At 41.8% G+C, this 19,952-nt stretch overlaps 2 protein-coding genes across 2 annotated transcripts in view; one reads left to right on the forward strand and one right to left on the reverse strand.

The window, feature by feature from the left end:
- The window catches only part of gpc5a (glypican 5a), a 156,529-nt gene that overhangs the window by 70,199 nt on the left and 66,378 nt on the right, over positions 1-19,952 (reverse strand). The window contains exon 7 of the mRNA XM_082539568.1: positions 14,201-14,321. Within this exon, the coding sequence (XP_082395694.1) occupies positions 14,201-14,321 (121 nt within the window). The remainder of the gene's footprint in view (positions 1-14,200; positions 14,322-19,952) is intronic.
- On the forward strand, positions 3,436-9,810 carry LOC309710186 (uncharacterized protein). The gene is made up of 2 exons (XM_082539442.1): positions 3,436-9,504; positions 9,662-9,810. Exon 1 carries the CDS (start codon positions 3,519-3,521, stop codon positions 9,069-9,071), a length of 5,553 nt encoding a protein of 1,850 aa, XP_082395568.1. The 5' UTR covers positions 3,436-3,518; the 3' UTR covers positions 9,072-9,504; positions 9,662-9,810.

Below are 19,952 nucleotides of genomic sequence, written 5' to 3' on the forward strand. Positions count from 1 at the left end.
AGAGTTGTCTGAACATTTTATTGCACAAATTATGTTCATCAGATTCACGCTGACCCGCAGATCTAAAGTAGGCTGTGATGTGTCAACACGTTTTTCAGCAGTCTGTCTCATACAGGTCACGCAGTAGATGCATATTTTAAAGTATCCCAGATGTTTACACATGAGGCGAGCTGCTTACATTTTATTTGCACCATAAACTTGCAAACATGGCCCAATATGTGTTTTTACATTTATGTTCATACTGAGGGGGAGACAAAACTTTAAAACACATTTTAAGAGAAGCCATCCAATAGCTCTCAAAGCATTTCATTCAAAACTGTGAACTGCACACCTCAATGCCTCTTTGTGACAGCTGATGAGAGAGCAGTGGATACCGCTTGTGCATGCTAAAAAAAAATCGTTTTACGAGGATGCTGCAATGGTGCCTAACTCTGTACGCAAAACTAATCTCAAAATGTATTTTTTAAGCTTCAGACTAGAGATGTCAAATTCATTTCATATGAAGAGGTCTAAGGAGCTTGGAAAGAAAAGCCTCTGGACTTCTTTAAGTTGCTTGAAGATGTTTCAACTCTCATCCAAGAAGCTTCTTCAGTTCTAGGGTCAAATGAGGAAGAGTCCCAGATTTAAGCTCTATTCCAGTGTCCCCCCAAGAGGGACATGGACCCCCTATTGATCCTCTACCTAATTACACGAGCCAAGGTGTGAAAATGGCTGTAGGTTACAATCAGCCAAGGTTTCGGGTTAACCCACTGTGAAACTAGCCCCATCCTATCGTGTGATTTACTGAGGTCAAAAGGCCCAGGATGTGGGTGGGCGTTAAGGCGTCTGGGAAGGGATCTCAAAACTGGATTATAGATGGCAGACAGTTGGTGTCGTAAACCATCGCCTCTGTTCAAAGATGGTCGTTCACAGTGGACATAGATGGTTTCTTTCATATCAAGATCCACATACAGCCCACTTTGATCTTAAGTGGGCCAGACAACTGACACTCCCCTTTCAAATGTGCAGTTTAATTCCCCTGTTGAACTGCACATTTAATCTCTGAGATAGTTTAATTGTCCTAGATTTTCCATGTGATATAGAAACTCTGCTACGGTAAAAGAAAGAAATCTGTCAGCGTGACTCTTTGGGCTTCAATTTTAAAAAAATGTGTAAAATTACAGAAAAAAAAAAAAATCACATAGCTCATTGCCCAGAACGTCCTGTAATTATAAACAGAAAGTTTCTGTAAATTCACAGGAAATGTCCATTTTTTGGACCCCTTGTAAAAAAACAAAACAAACAAAAAACAGAAGCTTATATTGTCATAGAGAGAGCAGGAACTTTTCTGTTATTTAATAGTTTATCTGTTTTTTTAATTACTGTGCTATAGTATGAATGCCCAAATTATTTACGCTCCCTGTCATATTTTCCAAAGGCAGATTGGAGTCTGTGCCAGGCTGCTTCTGTTCCCTGGACCTTATGTTTGACACCCTCGCTTTGGACATTACTTTGTGTACAGCATCACTGCATGTTGCAAAGTTGCTTTGGAATAAAATTGATCAAAGTTCACGCTAATTTTATTGAGTAAGTTCTGTAAATGTATTTATTTCAGTAATTTAACAACTGGCTTTGTTTAAAAACAGCCAGCAGCCACCAAGTCTGTGTTATATGTCTTTTAATTTAGTTTATTCCAAATACTAGCACGTTAGATATTCAAATATAATTGAAATAACTAACTTTTCACAGAACTCTTATTTTTATTGTTCCAGGGATTTTGTCTGAAATGTAAGATCGTACAAAGACAGATTATTATTCAAAAACAACAGAAAAAAAACTGTGACTCTGAAATGACACCTCACATTGTGTGCAGTTCCTGAAAATCAGATGTACCTCAGTAAGTTTCTTCACACGCCAAAGATTTGATTCTTAGATGAGAGAGTAATGTGATAATGAGCTACATGTCAGTGTTGTGCCCAAGTGTCACTTTTTATCACTGTTTGTGATGCCACAAATGAGGTCGCAGACTTTCTCCTTTTTAAAACGCGGCATAAGGAAGAATACAAGTGACACTTGAAGAGAAAGGAGAAAAGAGACGAGGAAGAAACTGAAGAGAACCAGCATTTTTCACCATGTAAACAAACTGAACAATTAGTCATTGGTATATTTCACAGGGAAAAAGCATAAAACTCAAAATAATTTTTATAAATCAATCACAGTATTTAGCATCTTTTTTGGTACTTTAAATACCAACAGTTAAACTTAGACAACATTAACAACATTTAATAGACTCCTCAGAAAAAATTAGTTGATTAATCAACGTCTTTAAATATCAATGCAGCCAGCGCTACTTCAGTTCTGTCTTGATTAAACTGAAAGAGACTGAAAAGCACAACTTTCCCTTCCATATGCGTATACAAAACCTGAAATAGACGGCACAGCAGCAAAAACACCCCTAAAGCAAAGAATACAGCAGGCATCAACAAAAACAGGCATAGGTGGGTTTCAAAGCAGCTTGCACAGGAAGGTAAGTAGGTTTGTTATGCCTTTTGGTCAAAAGTCAGTAGTTAGTGCATAGTCTGATTAAGTTACATAAGCAAAGTGATAAATAAGTTCAAAGTTAAGAAATATTATAAGTGATTCATGCTAAAAACAGTTAAAATGTATGGGTTCGTAATTTGCTCAGAGTGAGACATCGTTATCACAAGTGATCTTTGTATTCTATGTGCGGAAATGGGAGCGAGGGAGCGCTCTGATCATTAACCTATCTTTGACGTATTTTCTCCGTTAATGCCGTGAAAAGTGCTTCGGCAGTATTAAAAGAGTGAACGAGTTCATGTACACGCTAAGAGTGCCCTACACGCTTGTACCTTGGGAAACGTTCGTCTTTGTGAGTATTAATATGTTCAGAGATAACTTTTATATGTGTTTACATGGAGTGAACTGCGATGCTAATGTAACGCACGTGTTAAGCTAGGCTAATCAGTAAGTTTGTCATTAAGATGTGTGTTAGCTAGCAATTTATTTTCATTTTCTGTATGTTTCAGTTACAAATGAGAAATAGCAAGGAGAAGCCTTGAGAGAGATAAGGCTTTAAAGGATCTTCATTAAAAGCAAGAAAGGCAAGCCTTGTGTGGAAGATCTCCTCTATTTTGTTCGCTAGCTGTCTAGCTTCACATGGTCACGTGTCGTGAGGGCAGCATAGTAAAAAGACGAAGGAAAAGACGCCTACTCAGCGGGTTCAAACATACAGAGCTACTTTAAGCAACATGAGTCTACGCTCAGGAAGAAATTACCTAAAAGACTACGCTGCTGAAGAGCTAGACGAAGCAGCCGGTGGTGAACAGCAACCAGACGTCGCCACTCAACCAGCTACAACGCAGCAACGGTCTCAGCCATTCGACACCAAGTCGCAGCAATCCAGAACATCGCGTTCTCAACGGACATCCTCATCAACAGCTTCTGCAGCTGCAAGGGCCTATGCCAAAGCTCAAGCAGCACGAGCTCAACTGGCCTTCGCTGAAAAGGAAGCTAATGCAATGAAACAGAGAGCTGAACTGGATGCTCATCTACATGTCCTCCAGTGCCAAAAAGCAATAGCCGCAGCTGAAGCAGAGGCCTCAGCCTATGAAGAAGCAGAGATTCAGAGCGGGGAGCTCTACGGAGAACTTTGTGAGGAAGCTGAGCCCATCAGTACAGTGCACCGCACTAACGAATATGTTCAACAACAATGTGAGTTACTCTACCCAGACACTCAGCACAACCCAGCACAGCCTCCTAAAGGAAATTGCAATGAAGTAGATGCACAAGACAGTACACAAATAACTAATCCTTTTATAACCAACACTCAGACGAAAACACCACCTGTAAATAGAGAAAGGAAACAGGAGCAAACAGTGAACACATGTGTAGTCGACACGTACTGGTCCAACTCCACAAAGCACACCCCCAACCTTAACAACTGCGTACCTGAATCAAGTGAAATGCAACAGTTTGCAAAATACCTAATTCGCAAAGAACTAGTTAGCACAGGTCTTTTGCAATTTGATGACAAACCTGAAAACTATTGGGCATGGAAAACCTCATTCATCAGCGCAACCAAAGACCTAAATTTGTCTCCAAGAGAGGAATTAGACTTGCTAACAAAATGGTTGGGTCCAACATCATCCGAACAGGCTAAGCGCATTCGTGCTGTACACACCCTCAATCCTGCTGCAGGTGCGAAGATGGTCTGGCAACGCCTTGAAGAGTGCTACGGCTCACCTGAGGCTATTGAGGACGCACTCTTAAAAAAGGTAGAGGACTTTCCTAAACTAACAAATAAAGACAATGTTAAGCTGCAGGAACTTAGTGACATCTTATTGGAGCTACAGTGTGCTAAACAAGATGGTGCACTCCCAGGACTTGCTTACCTGGACACAGCTAGAGGAGTCAGGCAAATAGTGGAAAAACTTCCCTTCAACCTACAGGAAAAGTGGACAACTGTAGGAACACAGTACAAGGAGACTCATAGTGTGTCATTTCCTCCTTTCTCAGTTTTCACACAATTTGTCCAGCGGCAAGCGAAAATGAGGAATGACCCAAGCTTTGCTATGTCCAAGGCCAACACCCATGTCCCTTCTCCCACAGAAAAACTGAGGTCATATAGTCGCAAACCTACTGTGTCAGCACACAAAATGGACATTACGGCAGAGCCGGACCAGAATAATCTCAGTCCAAAGAAAATGGAGGAACCGGATCGCCAGTGCCCAATCCACAAAAAACCACATCCACTCAAAAAGTGTAAGCTCTTTAGAGACAAACCTATTGAAGAAAGACAAGCCTATCTCAAAGAGCACCACATATGCTACAGATGCTGTGGGTCTGTCCAACACATTGCAAAAAACTGTAAAGCAATGGTTAAGTGTATTGAATGTGACAGCCTCAAACACTTATCTGCAATGCATCCTGGTCCTACTCTTGCCCCTAAGAGTACTACACCAGGAAACCACGACAATGAAGAGCAAATCGAGAGCTCACCTTCAGTCGAGTCGAAGTGCACAGAGGTATGTGGCCAAGGTGATAGCCCACGTTCATGTTCTAAGATCAGTTTGGTCAAAGTGTATCCCGCAGGCCAAAAAGAGAGAGCTATAAAAATGTACGCAGTAATAGATGATCAGTCCAACAGGTCACTGGTTAAGTCAGAGTTTTTCAGCCTTTTCAAAATCAATGCCAAACCCACTCCATACACCTTAAAGACTTGCTCTGGCAGAGAACAAACCTCAGGTAGGAGAGCTGTAAACTTCTTCCTCGAGTCTTTGGATGGAGAAGTCAACATCCAGCTACCCCCTTTAATTGAATGTGACTCTGTGCCGGACAATAGATCTGAAATACCCTCTCCAGAGATTGCCCAGCATCACCCACATCTTCTTCCAGTGACAGATAACATCCCACCTGTCGACCACCATGCCCCAATCCTTTTACTCCTTGGAAGGGACGTCATCAGGGTCCATAAGGTACGTGAGCAAATCAACGGACCCAATGATGCACCATACGCCCAAAGGCTAGACCTGGGTTGGGTTATTGTGGGGGAGGTGTGTCTAGGAAAAGTGCACAGTCAGTCAGAGGTCAATGTCTATAAAACACACACCTTAGATAATGGACGTGCATCCTATTTTGAGCCTTGCCCAAACACAATTCACGTTAAAGAGAATTATGGGGTCACTATGAATGCAACCTGCATCACAGACGATTTGGGACACTCTGTGTTTGTTAGATCTGAGGGTGATAACAAACAAGCCATGTCTATCGACGACAGAGCATTCCTGACAATAATGGACAGTGAAGTTTATCAAAACCAAGAGAACAGCTGGGTTGCACCTTTACCCTTTCGCTCACAGAGAAGGAGGCTCCCTGACAACCGAGAACAAGCCCTAAAACCCCTCTGCTCTCTCCGAAAGACTTTGGAAAAGAGACCAGAAATGAAAGATCACTACATCCAATTCATGCAGAAAATGTTGGATAACGACCAAGCCGAGCCTGCCCCTCCTCTGCCACTAAATAAAGAACATTGGTATCTGCCCACGTTTGGGGTATACCACCCACAGAAGCCACAACAAATACGAGTCGTGTTTGATTCAAGTGCAGAATGTGACGGAATTTCGCTCAATCAAGTGCTTCTTGGCGGACCTGATTTGAACAACTCCCTATTGGGAGTGCTGTTGCGCTTCCGCAAAGAGCCCATAGCCCTGACAGCCGATGTGCAGCAAATGTTTTACTGCTTCGTTGTGCGCGAAGACCACAGAGATTATCTGCGTTATCTGTGGTATGAGGACAATGACATTACAAAGAGCATAGTTGAGTTTAGAATGAAGGTCCACGTGCTTGGAAACAGCCCGTCACCCGCTGTTGCCATCTACTGCATGAGACAGGCAGCACAGCAGGGAGAACGAGAACACGGATCTGATGCAAGACAGTTTGTTGAGCGTCAGTTTTATGTTGACGATGGTCTCACATCAGTCGCCACGCCAGAGGAAGCAATCAACCTGCTCACAAGAACGCAAAACATGTTGGCAGAGTCTAACTTGCGCCTCCACAAGGTGGCATCAAACTGCAGTCAAGTCATGGAAGCTTTCCCTGTTGAGGATCGTGCAAAGGACCTGAAAGATTTAGACCTAGGAGTAGACCCTCTTCCAGTTCAGAGAAGCTTGGGACTCTGTTGGAACCTACAATCTGTCAGCTTCACTTACCAGGTGTCAAATGAGAGCAAACCATTCAAACGGAGGGGAGTATTGTCGACAGTTAATAGCCTCTATGACCCTTTGGGATTTGCTGCTCCCATAATAATGCAGGGCAAAGCATTACTCAGGGAACTGTCATCTGATGGAAAAGACTGGGACACACTCTTACCCCCTGAGAAACAGGAGAGGTGGGACTTACGGAAAGACTCTTTGCAAGCCCTTGAGAACCTCCAAATACCAAGGTGCTACAGCCCAGGTACGTTAAGCACAACGAAAGTGAAAGAACTTTGCATTTTCTGTGATGCCTCCACTGTCGCTATAGGTGCAGTAGTCTATCTGCGTACAGTTGACAGTGAAGGACAGTGTCATACTGGGTTTGTGATGGGGAAGTCTAAACTCGCACCCCGCCCCGCACACACTGTACCACGCCTGGAACTATGTGCTGCTGTGCTCGCGGTGGAAATGTTTGAGCTCATCAGAGACGAGTTAGACATTAAAGTAGACAATGTGACTTTTTACACAGACAGTAGGATTGTGTTGGGGTACATACACAACACCTCCAGACGATTCTACATGTATGTTGCCAACAGGGTTACGCGCATTAGAGCATCCACCCATCCGAGTCAATGGCATTATGTACCAAGTGAGTTAAATCCAGCTGACCAGGCCACTTGGTTCATTCCAGCAGCAGACCTGCAGAACACTACCTGGTTCTCAGGTCCACCCTTTCTGTACTCTGACCCACACACAGAACCACACACCGGTCCTTTCACGCTCATCGAACCTGAAAAAGACAGAGAGATACATCCGGAAATAAAAGTAATGAAAACTACTGTAGCAGAGCCACAGTTAGGTTCTGGCCGTTTCAAAAAGTACTCAAACTGGATCACTCTTTGCAGAGTCATAGCCAGACTCATTCATGTAGTTACATCCTTTGCACAAAAGACAAGTGGACAAAGGGGATGGAAAGGTTTCAGTGAGACACCGAGCGTCCAAGAACTCACCCGAGCCCAAGCAGTCATTATTCGAGCCGTCCAACAAGAAGCTTACAAAGGGACGCTTGAAAACATTAAAGAAGGAAGGAAGGTCAGTGGCATATTTGATGCACTCAAAAAGCTCAATCCTGTAGTGGACAAAGACAGTCTCTTACGAGTTGGTGGACGTCTTTCCGCTGCCGATCTCACAGAGAATGAAAAGCACCCTCTGATTATCCCATCTACCAGCCACATCGCCATGCTAATTGTAACTCACTATCATGAACGAGTGGCTCATCAAGGAAGACACATAACTGAAGGAGCTATCCGTGGTGCTGGGTACTGGATAATTGGAGGGAAGCGGCTTGTGTCATCTGTCATTCATCGGTGTGTCACATGTCGCAAGTTGCGAGGCAAAATGCAGATCCAGAAAATGGCAGACTTGCCTGCAGACCGAGTCACCCCTGAACCACCCTTTACCACTGTAGGCCTAGATGTATTTGGGCCATGGACTATTGTGACGCGTCGTACAAGAGGTGGTTGTTCCCAGAACAAACGTTGGGCTGTGTTATTCACATGCATGTCAACTAGGGCTGTGCATATCGAACTGATAGAGACTATGTCTGCTGATAGTTTTATCAATGCATTAAGAAGGCTCTTCTCTATTCGGGGCCCGGCCAAGTTTCTGCGCTCGGACAGAGGCACGAATTTTGTGGGCGCTTGTAAGGAATTAGACCTAAACTCAGGAAACAAAGCAGTAGGAAAGTACCTGCAAGAGAGAGGGTGTGTTTGGACTTTCAATCCCCCTCATGCGTCTCATATGGGAGGCTCGTGGGAGCGCCTTATAGGCGTTGCCAGGCGCATTCTGGATGCAATGTTGTTACAAACTGAACAAACACGTCTTACTCATGAAGTGTTGTGCACCTTCATGGCCGAGGTGATGGCAATTATTAATGCAAGGCCTCTTGTTCCCATATCCACCGACCCTGACAGTCCTGCAGTACTCACTCCAGCAGTGCTACTAACGCAGAAGATGAGTGCTGTGTCCGCCCCACTTGGGAACTTCTCATCAGGGCAGCTGTTTGGGAAACAATGGAAACATGTTCAACTCCTCGCTGACACTTTTTGGAAAAGGTGGAAAGGAGAATATTTGTCCACCTTACAAAGTCGTGCAAAATGGACAGAGACTAGACCTAATGTCAAACAAGGAGATGTGGTCCTGCTAAAGGACCCCCAAGCCAGCAGGAACGAATGGCCCATGGGACTAATAGTAAAAACATTCCCCAGCAGCGACAAGAAGGTCCGAAAAGTGGAAGTGCGGACTGTAAAAGATGGGACTGTTAAAATGTTTCTCAGACCAGTTTCAGAGATTGTTGTTTTGCTTGCAGAGACTGAATGAATATTCTTCAATGCTAAATGATGTTTGAATATGTTGTATTGATGTTTATTGTGATATAATGTGTGTATATCAAGCGGGGAGTGTTATGCCTTTTGGTCAAAAGTCAGTAGTTAGTGCATAGTCTGATTAAGTTACATAAGCAAAGTGATAAATAAGTTCAAAGTTAAGAAATATTATAAGTGATTCATGCTAAAAACAGTTAAAATGTATGGGTTCGTAATTTGCTCAGAGTGAGACATCGTTATCACAAGTGATCTTTGTATTCTATGTGTGGAAATGGGAGCGAGGGAGCGCTCTGATCATTAACCCATCTTTGACGTATTTTCTCCGTTAATGCCGTGAAAAGTGCTTCGGCAGTATTAAAAGAGTGAACGAGTTCATGTACACGCTAAGAGTGCCCTACACGCTTGTACCTTGGGAAACGTTCGTCTTTGTGAGTATTAATATGTTCAGAGATAACTTTTATATGTGTTTACATGGAGTGAACTGCGATGCTAATGTAACGCACATGTTAAGCTAGGCTAATCAGTAAGTTTGTCATTAAGATGTGTGTTAGCTAGCAATTTATTTTCATTTTCTGTATGTTTCAGTTACAAATGAGAAATAGCAAGGAGAAGCCTTGAGAGAGATAAGGCTTTAAAGGATCTTCATTAAAAGCAAGAAAGGCAAGCCTTGTGTGGAAGATCTCCTCTATTTTGTTCGCTAGCTGTCTAGCTTCACATGGTCACGTGTCGTGAGGGCAGCATAAGGTTTTCAGCAGCTTAAATAAGTAACATATAAGACTCGCCAGCTGGATGCACAGAATGGTATCAGCTGATCCACAAGCCTACAGTGGGGCAAAAAAGTATTTAGTCAGCCACTGATTGTGCAAGTTCCCCCACCTAAAATGATGACAGAGGTCAGTAATTTGCACCAGAGGTACACTTCAACTGTGAGAGACAGAATGTGAAAAAAAAATCCATGAATCCACATGGTAGGATTTGTAAAGAATTTATTCGTAAATCAGGGTGGAAAATAAGTATTTGGTCAATAACAAAAATACAACTCAATACTTTGTAACATAACCTTTGTTGGCAACAACAGAGGTCAAACGTTTACTATAGGTCTTTACCAGGTTTGCACACACAGTAGCTGGTATTTTGGCCCATTCCTCCATGCAGATCTTCTCGAGAGCAGTGATGTTTTGGGGCTGTCGCCGAGCAACACGGACTTTCAACTCCCGCCACAGATTTTCTATGGGGTTGAGGTCTGGAGACTGGCTAGGCCACTCCAGGACTTTCAAATGCTTCTTACGGAGCCACTCCTTTGTTGCCCGGGCGGTGTGTTTTGGATCATTGTCATGTTGGAAGACCCAGCCTCGTTTCATCTTCAAAGTTCTCACTGATGGAAGGAGGTTTTGGCTCAAAATCTCACGATACATGGCCCCATTCATTCTGTCCTTAACACGGATCAGTCGTCCTGTCCCCTTGGCAGAAAAACAGCCCCATAGCATGATGTTTCCACCCCCATGCTTCACAGTAGGTATGGTGTTCTTGGGATGCAACTCAGTATTCTTCTTCCTCCAAACACGACGAGTTGAGTTTATACCAAAAAGTTCTACTTTGGTTTCATCTGACCACATGACATTCTCCCAATCCTCTGCTGTATCATCCATGTGCTCTCTGGCAAACTTCAGACGGGCCTGGACATGCTCTGGCTTCAGCAGCGGAACACGTCTGGCACTGCGGGATTTGATTCCCTGCCGTTGTAGTGTGTTACTGATGGTGACCTTTGTTACTTTGGTCCCAGCTCTCTGCAGGTCATTCACCAGGTCCCCCCGTGTGGTTCTGGGATCTTTGCTCACCGTTCTCATGATCATTTTGACCCCACGGGATGAGATCTTGCGTGGAGCCCCAGATCGAGGGAGATTATCAGTGGTCTTGTATGTCTTCCATTTTCTGATGATTGCTCCCACAGTTGATTTTTTCACACCAAGCTGCTTGCCTATTGTAGATTCACTCTTCCCAGTCTGGTGCAGGTCTACAATACTTTTCCTGGTGTCCTTCGAAAGCTCTTTGGTCTTGGCCATGGCGGAGTTTGGAGTCTGACTGTTTGGGGCTGTGGACAGGTGTCTTTTATACAGATGATGAGTTCAAACAGGAGCCATTCATACAGGTAACGAGTGGGGGACAGAAAAGCTTCTTACAGAAGACGTTACAGGTCTGTGAGAGCCAGAGATTTTCCTTGTTTGAGGTGACCAAATACTTATTTTCCACCCTAATTTACGAATAAATTCTTTACAAATCCTACCATGTGAATTCATGGATTTTTTTTTCACATTCTGTCTCTCACAGTTGAAGTGTACCTCTGGTGCAAATTACTGACCTCTGTCATCATTTTAAGTGGGGGAACTTGCACAATCGGTGGCTGACTAAATACTTTTTTGCCCCACTGTATGTGCATTATCAGCAGTTATCAGCTGGTGCACTGCAGTTGTTAGGGTTCACTTGACTTTCGGGCGGGCCTGAACTACAGTTATGGTCAGTTTATAAACTGCCAAATATAAAGTACTCTAGGCAGTATGGGTCTGTTCTGGGCCCACCTCTCCTTATGTATGTAAATTGGGGGTAAAACCTGAGGACAGCAGTGAAGACCCCCTTAAACAACACCCAGCACTTTCACAAGGTTGCATGGAAGGCCAGGGGAAACGTGAGCAGCAGACCTCCAAATGGCATTGCAAAAAGCCTGTTTGAGCAACGTGACATGCTGTAAGACCAACTGACTTCACACAGATTTCCTGCTCTGGGGTAACATAACAGTGATGTAACATGTAGGTATATATGTGCATGCAGTAGAAGCTAAAACTGGAAAAGATGGCAACTCACTGGCTTAATTAGGGAAGCTGCCAACGACTACATTACCAGTCAATTAAAAGTCAGTAAGACTGTAAAAACAATCAAAATTAAACGTAAACTAACGAATTAGATCTGCATGTAGGAGTCATCTGAAGCAGCTAAACAGCAAATCCTCAAATATACTCATATTTGAAATGTTGCTGAAAATATTTGGCTTTCTGCACAGTGGAAAAAAAATTGCAGACATAGCTGTTTGTATCGATCAAAGTGCTGCAGAACCCCATGGCTACCACCAGTTCTGCTTTCACTTTTGCCTCTTTACAATGAGAGATGGATGCTGCCCGGTATATTGATTTCAAAAGGTGATCTAATCCCTTAATTGGAGATCCCTTAAGGTCTATTTAGGCTTTCTTACTATCTATTCATTTTCTTCCACTTATCCAATTCAGGATCGCAGGGAGGGGGCTGGAACGTAACACACAGAGAGACAAACAGCACTCACATTCACACCTATGGGCAAGTTAGAATCACCAGTTAACCTCACTAACTGCATGTCTTTGGGTACAACATGCAAACTCCACACAGATGTTGGCTTCGAACCCAGGACCTTCTCACTACGAGGCAACACTGACCATCGTGCTGCCTCGGTGTCAAACTACATGTATGCCATTTTTTTTATGCACTGCACAGAGAGCCAAAAATTTCTGCAACATTTCAAACATGAACATATTTGAAGATTAAATGTGCTTAGCTCAAATGACTCCTACATGCAGATCTGTTAGAGTGTGCTTAATTCTGGCTATTTTTAAGACTCTGACTTTTAATTGACTTTTAATGGAGTCAAATGACCAAAACAATTTACTGCCAAAAATGACTGCAGATTTAAGCGGTGTGTTTTTGCAAAGACAAAAGTACAGCGTGGTTCTTGCAACTGTCGCCAATGTTTCTGTTTATTGTGTTGTTGTTCCGTTTGATAATCGTTTCCTTATGAATGCTTCTCATCCTTAGGTCTCTCTTGTAAAACAGACACCCGAGAGAGAATCTTAATGAGACTGGCTGATGAAATAAAGATTTCATAAAACAAATGTGCCACCGTTAGACACAAATCTTTAGCCATATGTCATGAAGTTGATGATATTACTGAAGATCAATCTTGCAAACTGACAGAGATACAGAGGATTCAATGAGCAAAACGCTGATCATCGTTTGGTTTTTAATTCTGGCTGAGTCAAAGACAGCAGACTGACAAAAAAAAAACCAAAAAAGTGTGCTAAAATAGCCGAGTGTGCTACATATAGGATTTCAAGTTACATTAACTCCGGGGATTATGAATGACTGCATAATATAGGCTCAGCCGCTGATCATCCGTTTCATACTTACTTGGCAGCAGAAAAACAATTTCTGAGTCTTTCTCCATTAAATAAAACATTCACAGAACCACAAGGTAAGAAGCACATTTAAGATGCCAGCAGCAAAAAGGCACACACCAAAAGATAAATACATAGTGAATGTCAACGAGGCAGATCAGGGACTCTCAAATGGTTATGATATAGATTTATGTGTTCTGACATCCCACAGATGGTGTGAATTAGTCAGAGAGGGGGTGCCAGCATGAGGTCAAGAGAGATGACCTGGCCTTCAGCCTGCCACTTGGGAAACCAAAGCAACAGACATGTGAAGCTGCCACTGCTGCAGTGGAACAACCCAAAGGGAAGCTATGGCAGCTGTTATTGGAGCTGCAGAAGAGAGAGTGCTCCCGTAAACTGTTCTAATCTCATCATCGTCAGAGGTAAACAGCACTGAAAGGAGCCACAGCAGCACAAACGTGCATAAAAGCAGAGGGGGTGATAGAAAAGCTACATTGATTTTGACAAAGAGCAGAAAAAGAATTGTGTAAATATAAGGACACACAAAGCGGATCAAATGGGTTTCTAAACGTGTAATGATTGATTTTTTTTCCCATTCATTGCCTAGAAATGATTTTGCATTTGAGAATAGTTTTCAATAAGCCAGTGCTTACCGGTAATATGAAGGATGATATAAATGAATTAATTTGTTGAGAATCAAAGGTTGAGGCCTTCAGCTTTACGAGCAGCTAACAAAGGACGCCTACCGTAATGTCTCATAAAGGTGCCGAGAAGCACAGAGAATTACCAGATTGCCTCAGGAGGCAGTTCCCATATGTCTGACAGAACGAGGGGTGGGGATGTCGACTTTAAAGGAAGGGAGAGACCCGTTTAATGATGAAATCATAAAATCCTGTGTAAATATGTACAAAGCACTGGCGGCTCTTACCTGATTGATGTGCTTGAGCTTGTCAATGATCTGATTTATGACGGGGTCAGCTCCTTTCACTTTGACTTCGGGGTTGGCGATCTGAGCTTTGATTCCGTTTCCGACCACACGGAGAGTGTAGCTGTGAACACAAGAACAGAGGACAGAGGGTCTGTAAATATATTCAGATATCTTCCAGTCATTTTAAATAATACCAGTGAGGTACATTTCACAGATAATTCATATAATATAGTTTTTATAGCACTTTTTTTTAACCTGTGCAGCGTTTACATGTCTTGCATAATGTCCAACATATTGAAACAATTTCACACATTTTCATCAGCTGGTTTACAGACAGAACCACATCTCACAAGAAACATGCAGCTCAAAAAAAGGTCTCAAAGACTTTGGAGTCAGACCTGTTACAGATCGTCAACTTTTCTTTAATATCAGGTGTGTTTCCAGAATCACTAAAAACTGCTGTAATTAAACCTATACTGAAAAAGGACAATCTTGACAAGACACAAATGAACAACTACAGGCCGATCTCAAACCTCCCATTTTTAAGTAAGATCATTGAAAAAGCAGTTTCTCAACAGCTCAATTACTTCTTAAAACAGAATAACTGTTATGATGCCTTCCAGTCAGGTTTTAGACAGAACCACAGCACTGAAACCGCTCTGACCAAAGTGTTTAATGACATATGTCTGAATACAGACAGTAGAAAAATATCATTCTTAGTCTTACTGGATCTCAGTGCAGCATTTGATACAGTTGACCACAACATATTACTCAAACGACTGGAGAACTGGACAGGTCTTTCAGGAACTGTACTAAACCGGTTCAAAACATACTTAGAAAACAGGAAATACTTTGAATCAATAGGTAACTTCACATCTGAGCAGACAAGTATCACATGTGGAGTTCCCCAAGGTTCCATCTTGGGACCCCTTCTGTTTAACATCTACATGCTCCCACTGGCACAGATTATAAAGAACAACAAAATAAACTATCACAGCTATGCAGATGACACACAAATATATATCACAATGTCACCAGGAGACCGAGGCCCTGTACAGGCTCTTGGTAAATGCATTGAGGAAATCAATGACTGGTTGTGCCACAATTTTCTCCAGCTAAACAAAAACAAAACTGAAGTAATAGTCTTTGGCGCCAAAGAAAAATGATTACAGGTCACCAGAGAACTTCAATCTATACATCTAAAAACCACAAACCAGGCGAGAAATTTGGGTGTAGTGATGGATGCAGACCTAAACTTAGAAAAACACATTAAGACAATAACAAAATCAGCTTACTATCACCTCAAGAATATATCAAGGATAAAAGGTCTGATGTCTCAACAGGACCTGGAAAAACTAGTCCATGCATTCAAAATCAGTGACTACAGGTAAATGGCCTGCATTTGTATAGCGCTTTTCTAGTCCATAGGACCCCAAAGCGCTTTACACTACATTCAGTCATTCACACACTGGTGATAGCAAGCTACATTGTAGCCACAGCTGCCCTGGGGCGCACTGACAGAGGCGAGGCTGCCGGACACAGGCGCCACCGGGCCCTCTGACCACCACCAGTAGGCAAACATGGGGTTAGTATCTTGCCCAAGGATATTTGGCATGCAGCCAGGATGCAGCCTGGGATCGAACCACCGACCTTCTGATTAGGGGCTGACCTGCTCTGCCACCTGAGCTACAGCCACCCACTAAGTCTGATGGAGTAATGAATCCACATTTGAAATGTTTGGTTTAAATCGTCATCAATATGTACAGAGGAGGAGAGGACACTGTGAGTGTATAAAACCTGGTTTGGAGCTGCATTTCAGCCAGTGGTGTTGGGAATATTGTCAAAAATGATTATGAACACAGAAAAGTACCATTAGACTGTGATCCACCATGAAATACCATCTGGAAAGCGTCTGATTAGCAACAGCTTCATTGTTAAGCATCAACACTCATTGATTGGCCTCTCAGATGAGATGCTAACATTTTTGAAGCAGGGTGGGATCATCTTGACAAAGAACAGAACAAAAGGCAGCCAACATCCAAATAAGTGCTTTAAATGTCCTTCAAGAAGCCTGGAGAACTATTCCTGAAGACTACTTGATGAAATTACAAGAAAGCTTACCTAAGAGAGTTCAGGCTGTGTTGAAGAATAAATGTGGTCACACCAAATACTGACTTTCCAGCTTGTTAGAATTGAACAAACTCTGTTTTTTTTCTTATTTACTGTATTTCCATGCATATTTCAATTAATATCTGCACCAACTTCCCATTTTCCCAGCAAAATATGAAGAAATGAGCTCAAAAGACTGCCTAGTTTTAACAGTTACTGCAGCAGAGAAAATAAATCTACAGCATAGAATACAGAGACTAATCAAATAAGACAAGAAAAAACTTTACATTCTATTTATCTTCATAAGTAGTTGGGAAATATACCTTATTGACTTATAAAATGCAATAAAATGTAGTAATAAAAAGTCAATAATATATCAGGGAATTTTCTCCATCACGTATTTTCACGTTCAATTTAAGCACATTTTACAGTTCTACTAGCAAACACAAGTGTTGCTTTATAGTGACAGAGCTGAATGAAAATTCATATGAAAACCACCTTATATGAAAACATATAACCTTAACACAATATTACAATGTGTGAACATTGTAATATTGGTACTTAAAGTTTAATTAAATAAAGTATCAAAAAGTACTGTCAGCAGTAACAGCAGAAACTTTCACACTGGAAGAAAATTCTAATATCATCGTGTCTTCTAATGGCAAGTAATACTAAACAATGATAAATATTCTGAATTCACACTAAGGTGACAGTAGAATTACTTTGCAGCCATACCCTGAGGTTAAAGAGGGATTTGTGGTATGGAAGAAAACATCATTCACTGCACATTTGTGCAGATGCTCATATGTATCTAAGCGGCTATCGCATTTATGGTTTATGAAAACTATAGCCTGTATGAATCCTCATAGAAATGAAACGAATATGTAGCAATATAGCTGTTCAGCATACAACATCGGCCCTTGTTTTAAAGCCGTTCATTGTTGTCATAGCTTGGTAATAGGCTTCAGTTTACCTCAAGGACTCCTCATTCTTTAGCCTGACTGCAGTCTGTCAGCTGTAATGCTTCTGACTGGACACAATTCACTCACATCTCAATTTACAGTGTATCATTCAGTCAAACTGGTAGATCAAGGTAAAGTCAGTCATTGCTGAACAATTGCTGAGCTCTTTGAGCTTGTCATCCGACACAGAATGAGGTGCCGACCCGGGCGATCGCTTTGAACTTCAGTGCTCGAGAGTTAAAAATAAAACAGAAGACGCAAGCATGCTGCTGAGGTGGCGGCAAACTCCAGCTGAGTGTGATCATCAAGAAACCCAAGGTCACAAAAAAAATACTCTTTTTTTAAAAGAAAAAAGGCCTTAGTTATTTAAATGCAAAGGTGACGACACAATTCAAATTTAGTCAAGAAGCAATTTTAAGATTAATTACCTGCAAATCAGAGCCTCTAAATGTAATTAGTTTGAGAAGAAATGCTGGCCAATCCATGCCCCTTCTTTACTTTTAATCAGCAGTTACACTGTTATCATTCTAATTACATTATCAACATATTTTTTTGTTTCTGCATTCTTTCTTGTCTTCACGTAGTCTCTCTGCTGTCTGTCTTCTGACAGCAGCTTACAAAGAAATGTCAAAGTCAACATTTAAAATATGTGGACAATAGAGCTATTAAAACATCCAAATAACAAAATGAACCTCAAAGATTCTCCATCATGCATTCGTCATGTCATTAATCTCTTAAAAATAAATTATAATATCAAAAGTTAGAAGAATCATATTGTTCCTCATGCAAAGGATGACGTGATATAAATAAAGGGGATTTTGGTAGGGCGGTCATTGTCAGCACTCCTTGCACACCATGTAATTACCGATGCATAAATAAGCTATCAGGCAAACAGTCTAATCGGGAGGCGAGCAGTGTTTGACACGAACTCATCAGCAAACACCTTTTGCACGTGGATAAAATTGATTCCTTTTAAAACAGCTCTTCCAGCTTTTGTTGTCTGCGTGCTCACAATTTTTACTATGAACCACAACAAAAATTGATTTTTGCTCCGGGTACTTAACATCATCTTTTGAAAAACAAAAAAAACGTCATTCAGAAGCACACGGCTGTTTTACAATAATGGGATCCAGCACTTTGAGACCTTTGGGTTTTTTTTACCAAATGGCTTTAAAAGCAAAAAATAAATAAATACATCTAAATTGTTGTGTTAAATTTACTCCTGCAAAATTCAATGTCTATAACCAGCAGCGCACTCCTCTGTAGGCAGCCTGAGACAGCACAGACACCTCGCTGGAGTTCACATGTGATGTTGGTGTCTTTGTAGGAGCTGCTGTGATAAATCCACGTGAGGGCTACGCAGACGCTTCTGTGTCCATCAGCCATCGGCGGCATTAAAAAAAAAACTTCAACAGCATCAAAAATGCAACAGTGACAAAAGTAAAGGAGGTCATGTAACCATGTAGGAAGTAAACTAACAATTTACTAAAAGTTTCCACTTTGGTTTTAAAGTTTGTTTGGGTTTTTATTTATTAGTTAGACTTCTTAACGCTATTTAATATATCACATTTTCAAATTTGTATTGCATGTTGACACACTCCTCTCCATTCATCCATCCAGCTCTTCCACTAGGAGCCAGTACGAGCTGTCATGGGCCAAAACTATTTTATGTATCCGTCTACTGTATATCCAATAACTGCAGTGCTGTGTTAGCTCAGCTTCATGCTTTGGGACTATAGCTGCAGCTGAATCTTGTACACTATAACTATGATCCACCTGCTTCCAGCTTTGTTTAATCCCTGGACACACCTGCAGAGATTGAAATTGTGTGTAGGAAGTGGAAAGAACAAAAGTCCTTGTTGGGTCTGCCCTACCGTGAAAGGTCCACAGGAAAAGTAAAAAAAAATAAAGTCAGTATTAAAGAAAGATTACTAGGTCCACGTGCACTTGTAGCCTTTGATAATCTCATAAAATCCCCCTTCATTACCTATAATACTGTCTTTTTCCCTCTTTCTGATTGGCTGCATATTGAAGAGATTACATCAGAGCCATCTGTGCTCACGTCCACCCAATGAAAATGTGACAGCTACATTTCTGCATGAGAAAACATGAAGGTGAAATCTGCATACATCCTTGAATTGGGATGTAGTTAAATATGGATTCTAATATAAAATGGATGTCCATACATACCCACACACATACTCACAGAGTCAACTCATCTAGCATTCACTAAGAAATGTATTTCATTATGCCACTGGGATCCATAACCTGAAACGCATGCAATCTCTTGTAACACGCTGCACGGCTGGCAATGCAACACTAAGGCTCTCGGGAGGTTGCAACACCAGAATATAAGAGGTGAGCTCCTTAAAAAGTGTCAGAGATAAAAACATTGATCATAGCCATCATATATTCTTCAGGGTGAGTGAAAAAAAAAAAAAAAAGCACACCGTAGCACCAAACACAACCTGCAGGAGGATATCAAACAGTTGAGCGATTGCCTGTGTCTCTGTAGACCAGCAGCAGGATCCTATAATCCATATCACTCTCCCCAAAGGGACGCTTGGTTTGCATCTCATCTCTGCTCGCCCTGCTGTTCAGGGTTAGATTGAAAATTTCAATCATTCTATTCGTGGTTCCCATTCCTGTCCCATTCAACTACACTGTACTGTAGGTGCAAC

The sequence above is a fragment of the Aulonocara stuartgranti genome, assembly GCF_965226115.1.
Source record: "Aulonocara stuartgranti genome assembly, chromosome: 1".
NCBI lineage: Eukaryota > Metazoa > Chordata > Actinopteri > Cichliformes > Cichlidae > Aulonocara > Aulonocara stuartgranti.